Genomic DNA, 18,114 nt, shown 5'->3' on the forward strand with positions numbered 1-18,114 from the left:
GGGGCCGCCCCCCCCCCCCTTGGGGGGCTACTCACGATCTGGAGGGGGCGGATGGACATGAGGCTGTCGCTGCCGCGGCTGCTGGACCAGGCGTCCCAGCGCGGGTAGTCGCCCTTTTCCAGCACGAACTGCTCCCCGGCGAAGGCCTGACGCCCAAAGCCCAGCCACCTGCGGGGACAAGCGAGGCGGGCGGGCAGCTGGGGCGCGGAGCAGCACCGCGGTCACCCCGCGCCCGGCATCACCCCCCCCCCCTCCACTTACGGGCCGGACTCCACGCGGATGGACCCAACCTTCTCCAGCGCCTTCTCGGCGATGCTGGGGAGCTCCTCCGTCAGCTCGCACTTCTTGCCCTGGAAGTTCTCCATCTCGTAGATGGTGATCTGAGCGGGGAGAGGCGGCGTCGCAGGGCCACGGACACGGAGCCCTTGCCGGCCCCCGTCACGCGGCTCTCGTGGGCCGCCTCCTGCATCTACCTTAGCACCCAAGCGTTGACCAAAAACATTTGCCCTGCGAAACAGGCCGATAGCTCATCGGCGATGGGCTGCGAGCAGGTTCACCAGTCCCAAGGCAGCGTCCAACCTGCGCAGGGTTGGTGCCAAGAGGCCCCTGGGGACCCGTGTCAGCGGTTCCCTGCCCCGGGCGCCGCTCGCAGCCGGTCGCTTCTTCCCATCGCTCCCTCCAGACCCACGAGCTGCCTGGCCCGGCCCCTGGAACAAACTCGCTCCCCGGCGTTTTGATCTGGAGCCTTCCGGGGCAGAAACCGCAAAACCTCGCCCGGAGCCACCCCGGGGCGACGGCCGGACTCTCCTCCAGGCTCCGCCACCCCGTCCCCGGGTAGCCGAGGAAGGAGACGACACCCGCGATCCTCAGGGGCTTCTCTGCAGCCCAAACCAGTGAACAGACCCAGCTCCCAGTATCCCCCTGCCATCCGGTGCCTTTCACGAGGCCGAGTCCAGGCTGCAGGATTCGCCCTCACCTCCAGCCTTCCCCAGCCAAACCCAGAGCCGGCCGCTTTGCCCCCCTATTGCCCAGCGGCAGGAAGGGCTGTGGCCATTGCAAAATTCGTCGCTGATTTACCGCTCCCCCAGGCACCCTGTATTTCATACCGATAGCTGGCACACGGCAAACAGCRCTGCCTTTAAATACAAGTCAATAACTGCTTTAAGACCCGCTCAAGACCCCCGAGCTGCCGCGCGTAGCACTCTGCCTGCTGCGCCGCTGCTCCGTTCCTTCGCAGAGGGCAGAGCAGAAACGCAAACGCAGCATCGAACCAAACGCAGAGCACGGAGGTGGCGTCCCGCGTCCAGCGAGGGCCGGCAAAGCTTCCTCCCYGCCGCCGCTCCCTGGGCAGGGGAGTGACCCCCCACCGCAAACACTGCTGGAAAYGCAGCTTTTCACAGCTATAGCCCCGGCCCTCGGTAACCCACAAGTGAGAGAATCATAACCTAAAAAACCCTTGGGGAATTTCACTGCTCGAACCTCCAGTCAGTCTCTGCTGTGACAGGATGCTTTATCTCCTGGATTAAAAAGCTGTGCAGCTGCACACGTTATGGATGGCCAGGCAAAATTATGTGGAAGCAACAAATGCCCAGAGAAGCTTCTCCTCCTCTCGGGCAGCAGTAAATCATCCAAACAAAGCACCTCTCGCCAGCCCAGGGACACCACAAAGTTCAGCTTGGTGGGCAAGGAACCCATTTATCAAAGCAGTGACACTAGCGCACTGCTGCATCCGTAGAGCTACAGGCTGTTTGCTTTGCAGACACAGACTGCAGCAGCCCGACAGGGGTGACGGATGCACATACACACGCTCCCGCGCAAGGTGACCCGCGACAACGCACAAAGCCGCTCCATAGCCGGCCCTCGCCAGGATACCTTGTAATTGCCACCCGGCTCGCCAGCACCCTCCCCGGTCGCCATCTGCTCGGGGGGACTTTGCTGCTCAGTCATTGTGCCTGAAAAACCCCAAATTGCAGAAGGTTAGCACAGCATCGTTTTCACCTGAGACAGAGTCATTAATTATAAAATGTTTAATAAAAAAAAAAGTGATCAAGCTTGCAGGAAAACAGGTAGCAAAAGTTAGCATTCCTGAATGCAGCTGTTTTCTGCTCTAAATTCACAGGGATTTCTAGGCTAGAAGCAAGCGTTCCCTTATTTATCCTCTCCCTCCTTCTTATGGGTCCTGCATCCTCACTCAGTCTTTACGGTGCTGGGCCAAATAGCCTCTGGTTGAACCAAGTTGTCTTCCAAGAGACGAGGGATCCCTCTCGAACCCTGGGAAGCCGTCCCAGTGCTTTCATGAACTCATTTCTAAAAGCCTGCCCTTTGTTCCAAGAGGAATTTGTCTGGTTTCAGCTTCCAGTCGCTGACATCTTTCACCACGAGTTTAAGAGGCTGACCACACTCCCGCGCTCCTGCAACCGCCGTTCCTTGGTGGCCCCTTCGGCCGCTCTCGCCTGCGTTATCTGTTAGGACGGCGGCGAGATCCACCTCTTTGCTCTCAAAGAGCATCTCACAGAAGCACTTTCCTATCTGAATAGGAAACCACAGGCTAACATGCCTCCTCCCTTCTCCTCTCGCCATGCTGATTTAACGGGATGGTGAGAGGTTAGCAAGAGATGAATAAAGAAACCGAGTTTCACTAGAGTCCTTAAAAATCTTAATCAAAACCCCGCAGTATCACTTCTTGCCAAACATTAGCAAAATATTCACTATAGCAAGAGACCTCAACTCAGATGTGCCCGCCAAAGCTTTCCTAAAGCCCCTTCCAGCCCAACCAGCAACGCTGCTGCTACCTCRCCTGGAGCGGCTGCGCTCTGAGAGCCGGCTTTAGGAGACCGGGCTATTTATGGGTCGCTTCTGAACAGAACAGCACATTATTTGGACGCTGATACAGCAGCTGCGTCCACTGAATTCCATCCATGAGATCTCATTTCAATAGCGTGAGTTCGCAGTGTACTATGGAAATGTTTTCAAATTTCTCCCGGCTGTCCCTTAAAAATGTGCCACTCGATTTACAGAAGATTAGTGTCAAAATTCACATCAGCATGTTCACGTTACTTCTTGCCAGATTCTCTGGAAAACTCTCCCATCAGCAGTTAATGGGAGGGTTTAGCCTAGAAACCAAGCACAGTGCAAAACAAAAAACCGTGCAAAATATTTACAGCTTGTTTGGGCTAGCACGCGACCCGAGACGCGGGCTGTCCTCGGCGCACGGCGAGCTCTGCAGGGCAGGCGGAGGCGGCCTGGCACTGCAGTGAGCACCCAAGACTGGCACCTCGAGGCCGGGGTCTCGTCTCAGCTTTGACCCTACCAGGAGCATCGTCCTCACCAAGCCCCTTTTCCTTCTCCGCGCCTCGGGTCACCTTCCTTCCCGGTGCGCTCGGCTGTAAGCGCCCCGATGCGCGCATGCCCCCGGGGTCGAGGAGACTGCGTCTTTCAGAGGTTTAACCACCTTGTATGCGGATGGATCTGTCTTTAGAGGCAAAACACGTAATCTGACAGAGAAAGGGCAGCCCTTCCTTCGTGAATGCCAAGTTGAGACAGGATTCTGCTCTGCCTGTAGGAGGCCTAATTCATTATTCTACAGGCAAAACTAGCTAAGTTCAGCCCCACGCGAACCTCAAGGTGCTGGAGTCAACAGGCCTCGTGAGTGGATTAGAGCAATTCACAGACCAGGTGTAAGGACCCAATTCAGCAAAGCACAACTGCAGGCTTAAGTTTGAGCACACGGTGTCGCCTGTGCCGAATTACCGGGAACCGAAGGCTGGAGCGGAGAGCGGCAGTCCCTGCACAGCGGAGGCGGAGGCGACCGAGCGCCCTGCAGACGGGACAGCGGCGGCCCCTGTCTTAGGGTTTCTTTGAGGACGAAGACCCAAGCAGGGTGCTGACATCGTTGCTTTTACTGCTCCTCTTATAGGGTTTTCTACTTGCTTTTACTAGGCCTAGTCTTGGAACTAAGAGCTACGTATGAAACATTTCCTGACACCACCAAAAAGCCACTTCATTACTTAGTATGGTCAAACTTGTAGTTTGTCTAAGTAACTGGCACATAACTGGAAAACTCCCTTCTCTGCAGCGTTACCCAAGCAGAACCGCACTGGAAAGAGCTCTCTGCTGCGATTGCTGCATCGCATCCAAACACTGCAACTGTTTACGGAAAGCGTCGTCATCATTACGCTCTCACTAACTTACAGCCAAACTCGTTGGTTTTCTATAGGAGGCAAAAACGCCCTAGCACGGATCGTGGCTGAGACAGATGGTGAGCTGCAGAAACGATGAGCCAAGCCAGGGAGGACGGAAACAACCTAGACCATTTCTGCTGCGACGCTACGCTCACGCTGCCCAACACACAACTATTTTCACCGCTGCCCAACGCTGCGGTTCCTGATGCAGCATGAGACAAATCACTCTTACAAAGGAGTTTAGCCTTTTCTGTCAGCAGTTTTTTTCCATACCAAAGCCAGCAAGCCCACCCACGGGCCCAGCAGGGCCCCGCGGTGTTACACGGCTCTGCTAAACGAAAGCTGAGGTGGGACGGGATACAGTATCTCGGCACTGCAAAGCTGAACCCAAAACGCAACCGACAGCACGGCTCAATGCAGAACGCATGCGTTGTCGTTATTCAGTGACATTTTGTACCTACAAAGACCCACCACAGACAGCAGTTTCATTAGTTCATTTTTATTGCAGTTCCTTTTCACATTTTCATCTTTTCTTTGAATTTGAAACCTCTTGGCTGTAAAATATAAAATCACTTCTATACAGAAAAAGTACTCAAAGGAGAAAGTGGAATGGATTAATTTGTGTCTTTTACCAAACATGATAGTACCTATTTTCAACAGATTAAAAATACAGGATTTTTCTTACCAGTCCATTCCTCGGCAGCATCCCTGCTTACATTTAGTTTTGCAATGGCTACGGTGCCCATGAATCTTCATTTTCCAAACTCATGGACCTTGTACATTGATAAGGCAATTGCAAAAACATGACAGAAGGGACACTAGATCTCATTGACTTTTCTTCCTTACAGAACTCAATTTCCTTTTGCTGTCAGCCTCTCAAATCCCTATGAGAAATGCTTACAGCATATTGTTAGAAAATAGATTTTTCAGTATCTGGTAAAGCTAAACTCTGAATCATAATTGTACAGTACGATACACAACAACCAGAATATCTTTATTACTTAGGAAACTATGTAGTACAAAATATTTTCTATAGCACAATATATTGTGACCCATATTTACATATTCTATAAGGCTATATAGAATGATATAAAAAAATTGTTGTCTATACAATAGCTCCTTTAAAAACAGGCTTGATACTCTCATCATGTTTAACATGGAAAGTGGAAAACCCATAAGCCATTAGACCTTGTCTTTCCTCCTTTTCCAAATCCCACCAATAGCACGAAAAGCTATTTCGGATGATAATTTCGCGACAATACTTTGAGCTGGAGGATGAGGGCGGCGGGGGGAGGCAGCCAAGCGCGTCAGGATCGGTGCTGCTCGAGACGAGCCGTCCCGAACCTCACCCTCAGCATCGAGGCCCGTCACTCACCCTCGCCACTGGTGTCAGCGTGGGACAGACCTGGGGGGAACCACGGGTGCCCGGGCTCCGCCATCCCGGGCGAGAGGCCTCAGCGGACGGTATCCCCGGGTCCCAGCTAAGCCTCCGTGGAGTCTGGTCTCTGCCACATAAGTCCTGTCCTCCCTAAAAGCACGTCTCTTTTTCCTTAATTCACAGGAGGATCTAGGAAGAACAACAGCTGACGACTTTCTCATGAGTTCAGAGGTCAAGTCAATGCGAAAACAAACATTTGCTTTTCCTTCACCACACCAGGGCAGCGCCTGGGCTCCTTATCTAGCGCAGCACCGCCGGCGCCCTGGGATCTGGGACCGGCTGCTTTGCTGCGCCTACGCCGTGGATGTGCACAGCCGTCCTTCGGGAACGGGACGGCAGCGATCTCTGACCCACAACGGCGTCTCCAGGTGAGCACAGCTATAATGGCAACGCAATGCTTTTACTGGAATAGTTTGTTTTCGTTGGGGCTGGTTTTGCAATAGCAGTAAGTAATGCTGAAAGCATGGCTACAGAAGCACATCCCTACCCCAGGACGGGGCCGGAGCAGACGGAAGGACTCGGCGTGGATGCAGCTACTGCAGGAGAGCTGAGCGGAGCACCAGCCTGCTGAAACACCCCATCTGCAAGCAAACAAGCTGTCCCGGTAGGGAGTGCAGTTTTACCATTCAAAGTTAGCTCTCTGCATTTAGCGACCGGTAAACCCCTTCCACCACATCACGTGCATGAAACCCATTGCTGTTTCCTAAAATGTTACATTCAACTGACTTCGCTATTTTTAACAAAACAAATCAGGCCTGGTTCACGCCAGTAATTCTGCTCTCCTCCTGTGGATCCACTCTAACCACATCTCTGGTACCACAAAACTGGGATGTATTTGGACTGGGACCACAGGATTTCTGGATATGCAATTCCTTTGGCTCCAGACAGTCAAATAAGATGTGTGCCAAAGACATTCTGGCTGTCTGCAAGTAGTCATACTAAGGGCAACGTTACTGTAGTATCAGCAATAGGGTTTTTTCCTCCATAGTAAGTGAAAAGGGTAGAGACAGAAGTTCATTTCACTGGGCATAGACTTAAAGGACTGTATAAATATTAATATGATATTTGTCTTGGAACTGCTCTGATCCCCACCAATATATTTTGGCGTATCAGCTCTCCAAGTAACACCGACATCAAACCACATCCTCAGTTTAATTCCCTAAGACAGGAGGCATATTTCAGTATGTTTGCACACGTACTTAAGGTTATCACCTAACTGATACTGCTGCTCCAGATAAAACGACTGAATAACAGTTTGCATTTATAAATCTGACGTAAAATGCACCCAATAGTTTGCCAATAATTGTCTGCAAACAAAATACCAGAGTGAAGGAAAACCTCTGTGCAAGCATAAAAGTGGGAGGTTTGAGTCCCATCAGACCACATTCTACAAAACTTTTGGAGTTCAAAGGCTGAAGAGTAGAAATGTTGCATCTTTCTATACAGCAAACAGAAGCAATACCAAAGCAGCAAACTTTTGAACAAATAACTATTAAAATTAAAGCTATACAAACTTTAACAAGGTGAATCTGCAAACAGAAAATGAAAAGAAAGAAATCCATAGCTGGAGGCTGCAGCAAAAAGAAGTAGAAAGGCTGTATGCTTCCACAAATGACAAATGAAAACTGAGGGAGGATTTCTGTTAATAGTAAGAGAAAAATGCAATCAGAAAAGAAACATTTCTAAATTCCACAAACCATGTACTTTCACTTTTAAAAAAGATGCTCTCCTGATACAGCTTTTGAAGAAATAGCAGGGGAAAAAAAAAAAGCAGAATAGTCTTAAAATAACAGACTAAATACTTCTACTACACTGTATTCCACAGGGAATGCCAGGGTCTCCATCACATTTGTTATTAAACACTGTTAGGATAAGAGTTGAAACCTGCTCTTATGACAGATTCCAATAATTAATGAAAAAGCCTGTCTGAAGAAAGTGCTGAAACTAAGAGCTCATTCCCATCTTATATTAACATCAAATATAACATGTGGCAACAAAAGAAAAAACTTAACAAGCATTATTTGGAATTAAAATAAAATTTGTATTACAGTAGATTCTATCATTTATGAAGTAATAACATATATATAGATCTCTTATTACATAGTGAGAACCTGAAGAGAAGGAAATAGATATGTAATTCATATACAAGAAGTGATAGAGCAGAAAAAACACTTTCCCATTCAACAACATTCTGAAGATGCTTTTTAATCAGACATTTAAGCATTAACATTTCTCAGTAGTAGGTTAAACTACTAAATACAGCTAAGTTTCAGTGCATTGTCCAAGCAGATGTGGAAATGCATATACATTCAAAGGGCTTTGTGGAAACCTAATATTCTTCCCCTCAGTTTCCTCACGCACAGAGGAAATATTGCAGTTTATTTAAATAATTTCTGGCCTTCATTTATTAGACCAAGAAGCATTAAATCCTCCAACTATTGGTAATGAGACACTGTCAACCTGCTGAATTCTAAAATTAAGCCTGTGTAAATATTCTTGTAAGCAGGGGGAATTTACCTGATTTCTAGATACTTTTTAAAGTAAGCCCCACTTGACTTGAGTAATGATAAGAAAAACAATCATTATTCCTCTATCACACCTACAAACATTGCTGCTTAAAACTAAGTGAAGTGTATACAGAATACATGGTATACAACCGATGACACACTTCGAATGCTGTCTTAAAAAAAAATCCAAAAAGACAAATATGCAAAGCTTTTCTAAAAGAGCCGCCTTTTCCACCATCATCTAAAGAAGAGGGAAGAAAATATATACTCATTTTAAAATTAGTTAAGGAGTAGCTCTTTAATAGTCTGGCCAACTGCAATCAAATGGAAGTCCATCTCCAATTCCCCAGGTAACAAGCCACATAAAAGGAAATACTTGGCAGAAATCTTGGTGATAATTTCTCAACTGGTAGCAGAAGAGGCCCTAAAACAGCTCTGATGTGAACTGGGGCAAGCAATGAGTAAAGACTTTTAAACTAGAGAAACATTCTCATTTTATCTCCATTAAGTACAGAGAACTGCCTTGGAACTAAATCTGGGAGCGAGGTGCATATGGGACTTGTCTCTTGACATACTGCTGTGATTTCCTAAGAGCAGACTGGGATAAAAGAGATCACCTCATCTGCAACTTCTCCGTGAGAAGAATTGGCACATGGTTTTGGCAGCTACGAGCTCGCTAGACAGCAGACCGGGCATGCCACTTCGGTTAGCAGATGCACCCTTGCGGTGGCCCCACAAAAATCAAGTTTTCTGAAATGCCGATCGTAAAAAGGGAAAAGGAGTTCAAGTGCTGGTGCTTTAGTTTGAGTATTTAGAGAGCCCTGTGCAGTAGGACACAGAAGTGCAACGTAATAAGCAGCAACCTGTTTCCACTCCTGTCTCTCCTCCCTCCACTGCCGTGCTGGTCAAAGCGGCTTCACGGCAGCGGCTTTGCAGGAGGCCCTGGCCAAACCCTTTGCTACCGAAGGGCACCAGAAGAGAAAACGAGGAGAACTCGGTTGACTCTGTCTCAATGTTCCCGTGTTGCTACTTTCTTAGCTGAGTCGTGAGGAATACTGACATGACAGAATAAACTCCCTTGTTGGGTTACTTTTTTTAAAGGTTTTCTGAAAAGAGCACTTGTTCAGGAAAAGAATAAACTGTGTCTTAAACAGACATCTCGGTTGATATATCAGAATCTGTATTCAAAGATATATTAATACATTTGTGATATCAGTGATATTCAGAACACCAGTGCTATGCCTGAGATTATCTACACTGCTAACATAACCATGGATTTACCAAAAGAAGATAGGCAATTCATTTGAGAAACTGAAAAACACATTTAGCTTATCCCGCAAAATTAGCATAGAAATAAAAACGTAAAACCAGTATTTACAAGTTAATGAATAAAAATATGAAGTGGGACTATGCGAACTGCTATTAAAGTGACATTCAATAATTAACTGGAACCCTGATATGAGTTTAACCTCCTCCCTCTTCCCTTCCTTTTTTGTAATAAAAAACAGTATTTACATTTTTTTTTCTTAAAGAGAACTGGTTGACATTATTGCTTGATCTTTTTAGGTAAGACATTCCAATGAAGCAATTATTCCACATGCTGACAAAACACAGAATACCATTTCAAGAATGACAAAAATTAACATTTTGTTCATCTAAAAATTATATTAATCTGCTAGATCAGCAGATCACATGTAAATATAAGCCAATCAAAAATACATTTTACAAAAAATAATCAAGTTTCCTTTTTCAGTATGGCAGTAAACATAATTTGTTCTTTCACTCTCACCTTGCACAAGCTTCATTCTAAATAGGAGCTTACTTTTCTTTTTTACAAAAAAGATAAAATTGATTAAAATTGTTATTTTCATAAACAAATACAAAACCAGCCTTACACCTGACATGCCTACCAGAAGTCATGCTGTTGAGTCGCTGAACATGCACGTAGAAATGCAGTCTTCGCTCAACAGTGAGGGGGACTTTTCTGATGCACAGCACTCCTAGATCAAACATTACAAGCTCTCAAAACCCTCTGAAGTGCTAACTATGAAGCACTGGTTCTTCTTCCAGGTAGGTCTAAAGTGACTATCCTCCCATATCTGAAAAGATACAGCTTTGTATTTGACTATGAATATTAAGCAGCTTTCTCCACAAAACAGGAAGGCACCATGCACATAGCAGTTGAGGCAGGAAGCAAACAGCAGCAACATGACATGTGAATTTTAGGTTCAGATGAGTTAAGGCTTCTGTTAAACTTCTATATCTTCTCCTAGTTATCATCATTATCTGGAAAGAAAAAACAGAAGCTACTGAAATAACTCAGTGTGACATGGTTAATGAAATAGTCAGACACCGAGAACTGTCTGTAACAGGGAAGTCCCAGTCAATGCACGTTATTGGTACAGTGTCATCTTGGTCTCAACTTATTTAGTATACTAGATGCCCAAGAGCTGCCCAGAATATTGCTGAAATAGCATAGTCCAAAGTTTTCAAAATGTGTGCAGTTATTCAGTGGCAGACTCATTCTTGCTTAATGGAAGCATCACAAAGTGGCAGGACAAATGGACAGAGTACTGTAAAAATAAGACTGCCTGCAGAGAAAAAGTGAAACTCTATCACCCGTGCGCTAAGCACCTATGAACACGGCTCTGCCTCAGCACAGAATCACTTCCCGTTCCCGGAGGGATGTTCCATAGTGACAGTCTGCTTTAATGTTTATGCTTACAGGACTGTAATACTGACACACTCAAGAAACATTTTCCACATGTCTTTTTTTTTTTTTTTTAAATCATTGTCATCTACTTAAAAGGTCCGAGTGTTAGCAATAGATCTGCTGCATGACCAACCACAGCGCCAGTCACAAAGAGTGTGTCCTTACACCTGCCTCTGCTACACCAAATGGGAAGGACATCGTGTCTTCATCTAACACAGTCCTTACAGCACACTTTCACTTAGCAAAGACCATCTTTCTTTCAGAAAGTACCTTTTCAAACCTGATTCTCATAATGGCTCTGTCTCTTCTTTGATTTCAGCTCCTTCAGCCACTGAGGAGACTTTTCTTCTGACCTAAAGAATAAAAAGTATTTTTGTATACCTTAATTATGAAAGCTTATTTCAGAACCAAAAAAAGAAATATACCATTTCCTCTAGGGCCTCAGGAAGGTTAACATTATTTATTCACCAGAATAAGCAGTCTCTCAGAGAAGTCTCTCACCTGTCCTCCTTCTCTACGCTGGAGGGCAGTAGTCTGCTACCAGGAACTCCATGCTGCAATTGCGGTTTAGGGGATTTAAACAGCTGGGCAGAACTTATTTCACCAGGAGTCTCAGATTCTTGTCTTTTCCGCAATTGGGCCTAAAAAGATTAAAAAAAATAATAAGAATAAAGAGAAGTGCTTGCTTTTAAAGCAGCTTTTAGACTTTTCTGAAATCAAAACAAATCACTCAAATTTACAGAAACAAAAACCACATGCCTGAAATCAATTAAGAAATTCCTTATAAGCCTATGCAGTTCTGAAAACTTATTTACTACTGTAAAGCTAATTTTTTTCCAAATCACTTAATATTTCTATCCCAGAGTTAAAAAGTGACAAAGATAACTGCAAGATTTCTCAACACATCATAAAGCACCACCCACCCCCCACAAACAGCCCATCTACATAGTCATCTTCAGCAGAATTCCTTGCACTGTTTCTAAACAGTATTTGCAGTTACTGAACCAATTTACGGCTGATCTGACACGCTCCATCAATGTTCACCTTGAGAACAGAGTGGTCCATTCCTGGAAACACAGGAAGTCTCTGAGCTTGTACAGAGGACGATTTCCCAGTACGATGTATTTTTTCTTCCTCTTCAGAATCTTCCTGTTGCATAGTTTTCTTCTCTTCTAATAATCAGTTATATAAAGGAAAAGTGCAGAGAGAGGAAAAAAAGAGCAAATTAGTCAGCAAGCTTTTCACCTATACCTTTTGCTCTACACCTCTCCTTCCATTTAAAAATATATTAAGAGTAATATTAATACACCTTAGGATTGGGTTCAATGGTCCGATGGAGGTCAGAGCAACAAACATACTAAATACTCAGCAACAGAATGATTTCTTGTTGACAGAGATGAAAGAGCAGCAGGTGCCCCTAAATTAAGGTATATTGCCGCTTCTAAATTTCTCACTTGATCATAGAACTTGAGATTAATTTAGACTGGAAGAGACCTCAGAGTCATCTGGTCCAACACTCTGCTCAAAGCAGGGCTTTGATTCAAAGAGACTGAGTAGCATAAGTCTCTATGCTCATTATCAAAGATAAACATGCAAGAGTACAGTTGCCTTCATGTCTACCGGGTCCTTAGTTGATACTTATATTCCAGCTTCCTGTAACATTTCTTATCAAGATAGGTCTTCAAGATATTTTAGATCTGTTAGATCAGTACCACAGCAACCACCACAGGCATAACAGCATCCCTTTCCCTTAATTAGGGACTACTGAAGAGAGCAGTTTGATCACACATTCTTCCCCGTATTCATAAGCTTCAAGGCAAAACAGAAATGGCAGGTCACAAAATTGACCTATTTAGTCCCTAGAGTTTCAAAAATGTCACCAACCTCTACAAACAGCAGATTGCATCACCACTAATTTCTCTGCTTTGAGAATGCCAAAATGGTAACTACAGCACCTATCATCACAGCACCTACGTGCTACAAGTGCTAAACAGGTGATTTGTCACCAGTGCATGCATTAAGCCATTCATTCACTTGTGTGAGCAAGGATTTTCAATGCCTGATGCATCTCATTACTGTGTCCTAAAGAATAGAGCAGGCCAGGAGGGGGACATTCTTAATAGGATGTTTGAAGAAGGTGATTTATCCTTAACTAGGCTCCTTTGTCCTGTAGTACTTATAGCTGCTAGAAAGAAAGAATATCTATGAGGTACCTATAGAATACGAACAATTACAGTTGCTCTCATCAATCACACACATAGGTTTATATATACAGAATATGCTAGTGAATGCATCCAAAAAACCACCAGCATAACTTAAATATTTAGAGAAAGGGACATTGAACTATTTTAATGAAGCCTGAAAACACTACCACCACTAACATGGATTACTGAAACATTAACAATCTCTTATCACACTGAACATTATCATTTTTGGCCAATCAAACATAACAGTTTCTGAATTCATTTATTTTCTCAGTGAAAAGCTTCTCTTCTGTCAACTGCCAGAAGCTAAAGGAGACTGCATCGAAGCCCTCCTTCACCCTGGTCTGTTGTAGCTCTGGCTAGTAGGGCTTTCCCAACTCCCAAGACTCTAAGGAATGGAGAGGACTTGATTTAAAGGATGACCCAGCAGTGGGAAAGGAAAGCTGCTCTTAGGCCTTCTATCAGTCAAAAATTCCTGCCCTCACCACCAAGCTGATTATGGCTAATTATTCCAGATAGCTCACAGATACCTGTGGAATCTTTAAACATCCAGGAACTGTCTGGATCTTCCAAAGAAAACCTATTTTCAAACTCTGTCCCTCTGCTTCTTCGAAGAGAGTGGGAAATAGGAGCCCGATGGCGTCTCTTTTTGCTGAGCTGTGCACGAGTTTTCAGTGCACTGGAGTCCAGGATAGTGGTTTGCTGTAAAAGAAAAAAAGCCCTTGCTTTCAACCAGACTGAAAATAAAGTCAACTCTTCCATAATGATTTCACAATCTACTCTCAAGCATTAACCCATTTTGCTTAACTAAAAATATATTTGTCTCATTATTATTCTTGTGGTTACTTTAAAAACATATTAAACAGAATTTATGATGAAGATATGCTACATGGTGACTAACTGGATACAATGAACTCCCTTGGCTGTAGATGCCTGATCTGCATGATTTGTTTTCATTAAATAAAATAATAGAATAACTAAATCGCAGTAAAATAGGACTTTGGTTCCTAAACAGATTTATGAATCTAGGCCATGCTAGCTAATAAAGGCTGAAGGCATATCAGAAGACTGGGATCTAAAAAGAGCAACTACACAAAATTCCCTTCTTCTAGCAGAATGCTATAATTTCATTTCTCTCACTGGTTGCCATCCACAGAAATTTCAAGCCACTCACCAGCAACATGAAGACTGTAAGTTAAATGTTACGGCCTTTCAGAAAATGTTTATGATCAGTTGTTTTAAATACGCCCTCCTCCACGCATGAAGGCAAGGCAATTATATTTACAGGGCAAAAGAAGGAGCTATTTTTTTTTTTTTTAATTAATGGAATTGGTTGTTAAAGACTTGCCTGTACTCAGCAGACATCACTGGGCCTCTTCTCCTCAAGATTTCTGGGGGGGTTGTATTTTGGGAGGGGGGGGGCTTGTTTGTTTGTTTCCCCTCTCCCTTTTAAGAGATTTCAGGTCAGAAATAAACTACTCAAAGTACAATTGGGAATACACGGTTCTAATAAGTTATAAGCATTTTGAAGAGACACCTTAAGCTGTCCAGAGAACAGCACAACATAGTACCGTCCCTCCTACATGCAGAAGCAATGAGGAAACACCAGTGCTACTGTGCCGCTTCTGCACTGCTGCTTTTCCTTAACTGGACAACGAGCGCACTTGGGATACGCTGCCAAAGGACTATTAACTGATGCCAGGCCCAAGGCATACGCAGTTAGGGATCTCAAAGCAATGAACCACCAAACTGGCCTCCACTTCCGAGCCTGAGTGGGCTGGGAAATGAGAGCAGCACCTACTTTGCTCAAACCCAGGTTTCTGCAGTTCCCCACAGAGCACAACACCAGCAGAGAACAGAGCCTGCTGGCAGCACTTTCTAGCAGCCTACGCAGGAAGCAGCTGTGATTTTAACAGTCAATTCTGCACCAGACCAAACTGCCTCCAGCACAAACCTGCCTGCATCCTTCCTACATTTTACAGAGCAGTCTACTAGTCAATGCGGAAGGTGTTATGACAATAAGAGAGGCCCTATGTATCCGATACCTTTGTAGCAGCTGCAAGTTCCACTAATTTGGGAATCTCACACTTACCCATACGCCTGTCATTAGACTTGTACAGTGAAAAAAGTGCACCCACTCTTATTCAAGGAAAAGCATTACTTCCTAGATGCCATACTGAAAATGAAAAACTACACGCCAGTTGTGTTAATGCTTTCAAAGAACACTAACCCACATTTAACTGTGAATGGCCAGAAATTACAGTTCCTATACTATCTGCAAGATTCTTATTATGAAAAAAACCTTTAATACACAATTTTAAGCTATTACAGAAAGACACCACCTTTAAATAAGAAAAATATTACTAAACCCCTTTACCTATAGCCTTAAATCTGCATTTTCATAGCACAGCAAACACTAGCTATTTGTGTCATTTAATTATGTTGTGTTTGCAATGTTCACAGAACCATTTAACGCTTCTGTTGTAGCTCACTGAGGAGCAGAGAGAGAAATAGCAACTTTACAGCCATTGGCAGACATTATTCAAAGCCAATAACCCTTTGGAATGTTACAGAGAGATTCTCATCAACCTGAGTATTACAGGAATTAGCAGAACTTTGTAGCTTTGATCTTAAACTTTTCATCAGACAGGAAGTCAGCTGGAAAAATTCAATGTGATAAAGAAAAGGCAGGGAAAGGTTGAGTGCCAAGTTTGCAGCAGGTATGGCATAGCAATGGTTAGTGCTGGTAGCAATACAGCTAACCTCTTCTCCATTACGATAACTTACATCAATGAACGAGAAATCAGTGGTCTTTTCATCAGGGTAGGTGTCTCCTGGAGGAGGCAAATCAGTCCCATCAGTAGAGTCCATGTCGGTGCTGGAACGGTCCAAACTTGTGCTCCTTTGGTCTTTCGAGGAATCATGGTGATCAACCAGGGAGGCAGGTTCCGTTTGAGAGGACAGAGAAGATGGCTGGCTGTTTGGTGGTTGCTTTCTCGTTGAAACGACATTGTTTTCTGAGGAAGGAGATTCGGGCACAAAGCTGCAAATTAAGAAAACGAGGTCTATGAGATTTCAGGGTGAACGAATACATGCAAGGATATTTTGGATCATGCAAACGCAGCAGTCATATGGTAATCCCGCATACTGAAGCATTTATGCACTGCCCCAAGACAGTCAGATCATACAGTACTGGAAGAGGTGTGCAGTCTGAGAAACAGGCCACACAGGCATGGAAGAAAGCAGCAAGTTTCCACTGGCTGCAGAAGGGCTAATAGTGCAGGCACAGCCCTGCAGCAGTGCTGCTCATCTGCAGCACTCATCCTGAGGAGAGGACGCTTGATGAAGCTGCTGGCAAATTGCCTGCCCTCATCCTACCTCAGGTGGTCATGGATCAGCAAACCCCAGGATGTTTTCTGCAAAGAGCTTGCAACCAGTTGCATTAGGGCACAGCTAAAGACAACAGTGATGATTCTGCTGGCATAAATGAATGAAAGTCAAAAGAGAAGCTGTGGCTAGAAATAACAAATGCATGTTTGGAGGTATAGCAGGTACCAGCTGCAAGTTAAAAATGAGTATGAGGAATGGTCCTTAGTTGCTGTGCCAGCTCCTGCAACACAGTATGTGCTCTGTGTATACAAACCAGTAGTTATGAGCTGTCAATAATTCCAATTTCACATTACTCAAAAGGAACTGAAATATCTGCAGCAGTGCAGAAGATTAAAACATTCCGGGATCTGTGATTTTCAGTTGCTAATAGACATTGGATTAAAAATGGCATCCCATATGTCCTGACAGACAAAGCGTCTGCACTGATGCTGTCCTGAAATTAAAAGTTGTTTTACTTCAGCTGTATTAGATTTTAATTTTGTTTCCGTTATTGCCACTAGTTTAAGTCCTTAAGAGAGAAGGAACAGAAGCAATAGGAACCTAGTGAACCATAACTGCCAAGGTGGGAAAAAGGAGAGAAGACATTACTAGTTTAAGTGGATCAGACACTATTTGGAAGTTTAGCAATTTTAAGTAACAACTTGATCACACAGAAGCGTTAGAGGCTCATCAAGTCCTCCTTCTTGGGATACATGCCACGTTCTACACCGGCTTCAGCCTGGGCTGTTTTAAAGCATACAAAGAATTAACTGGCAGGGAAGGGGATTGGAAAGGGGAAAGAAGAGGGGTGGGGAGAGGGTTGGAAATCCCTACAGAAATCCTGTGGGAAAGGTTGAGCCAGCGACTCTGAAAGCTCATGGGGACAAATCCCCTATGGTGTTTTCCACCATACTGCGGAATACCACGCTCATTCGTAGTATGGGAACAAACCTAAAACATGCCCGTGCAATTACGAAACCAGTTCTCCAAACCAACCATTTTCTGTTTTATGTTGGGGTTTATTTCAGGGAGTGCTGCCCATCTAGCCAAGCAGAGGCATTTTTCTCTACTGCACAGTACATGGATACAAAATAAGCTATGAGCAGCAGATGGCACCAAAACCTAAAGTTGCACCAACCAGCTCTCCAAAGGACACCTGGTTTTCTAAGCGGTATTGCCGAGGCGGGGAAGACCTGCATCCCAGTGTTACGACGCTTCCAGTGTATTCCTGAACATCTTCCCTTTGACTAGACTAACAGACAAACTAGYTGTAGCGTCAAGACTGAAAGCTGTACGTGGTTATGCATCGCCCTGCGTGACGTGGGCTTGGAGCGTTCCTTCAAACAGTCGGAGACTGTCGGAAGCACAGCAAGACTGGCAGCAAAAYCAGGGCTGCCTTGCTTCGATTGTAGGAGTTTAAAAAACAAAAGCTAAAATGGGGGGGGGTGTTAAGATTTTTTTTCCTGCTAACGAGAGTCCTTTGTTACTAATCACTTTTTGTTGAGAACATTTCTAGGAAAATCCTTCTAAAAACAAAAAAGTGAACATGTATATACATATATACTCTCTATGTATGAATATATGTGTGTATGTATGAACATATATACATATATGTGTGTGTGTGTGTGAATGAACACCTGCACATTTTTGAAGGAACAGAGCATAGTATTCGAYATGATCCACAGTGGTGACCATCTTGGAC

General features: G+C 44.6%; 2 protein-coding genes across 2 annotated transcripts in view; both read right to left on the minus strand.

The window, feature by feature from the left end:
* Positions 1-4,109, minus strand: part of CRYBB3 (crystallin beta B3) — a 4,833-nt gene extending 724 nt beyond the window's left edge. The window contains exons 1-3 of the mRNA XM_026060282.1: positions 1,873-4,109; positions 262-380; positions 30-168 (exon numbers count right to left, since the gene is read on the minus strand). Coding sequence (XP_025916067.1) covers positions 30-168; positions 262-380; positions 1,873-1,947 — 333 coding nt within the window. The 5' untranslated portion in view covers positions 1,948-4,109. The remainder of the gene's footprint in view (positions 1-29; positions 169-261; positions 381-1,872) is intronic.
* A 3,695-nt stretch (positions 4,110-7,804) lies between these two features.
* KIAA1671 (KIAA1671 ortholog) overlaps positions 7,805-18,114 on the minus strand; it is a 68,506-nt gene continuing 58,196 nt past the window's right edge. The window contains exons 6-11 of the mRNA XM_026060281.1: positions 15,831-16,086; positions 13,574-13,745; positions 11,884-12,011; positions 11,341-11,480; positions 11,110-11,192; positions 7,805-10,412 (exon numbers count right to left, since the gene is read on the minus strand). Coding sequence (XP_025916066.1) covers positions 11,114-11,192; positions 11,341-11,480; positions 11,884-12,011; positions 13,574-13,745; positions 15,831-16,086 — 775 coding nt within the window. The 3' untranslated portion in view covers positions 7,805-10,412; positions 11,110-11,113. The remainder of the gene's footprint in view (positions 10,413-11,109; positions 11,193-11,340; positions 11,481-11,883; positions 12,012-13,573; positions 13,746-15,830; positions 16,087-18,114) is intronic.

The sequence above is a fragment of the Apteryx rowi genome, unplaced genomic scaffold (assembly GCF_003343035.1).
Source record: "Apteryx rowi isolate R43461 unplaced genomic scaffold, aptRow1 scaffold_168, whole genome shotgun sequence".
NCBI lineage: Eukaryota > Metazoa > Chordata > Aves > Apterygiformes > Apterygidae > Apteryx > Apteryx rowi.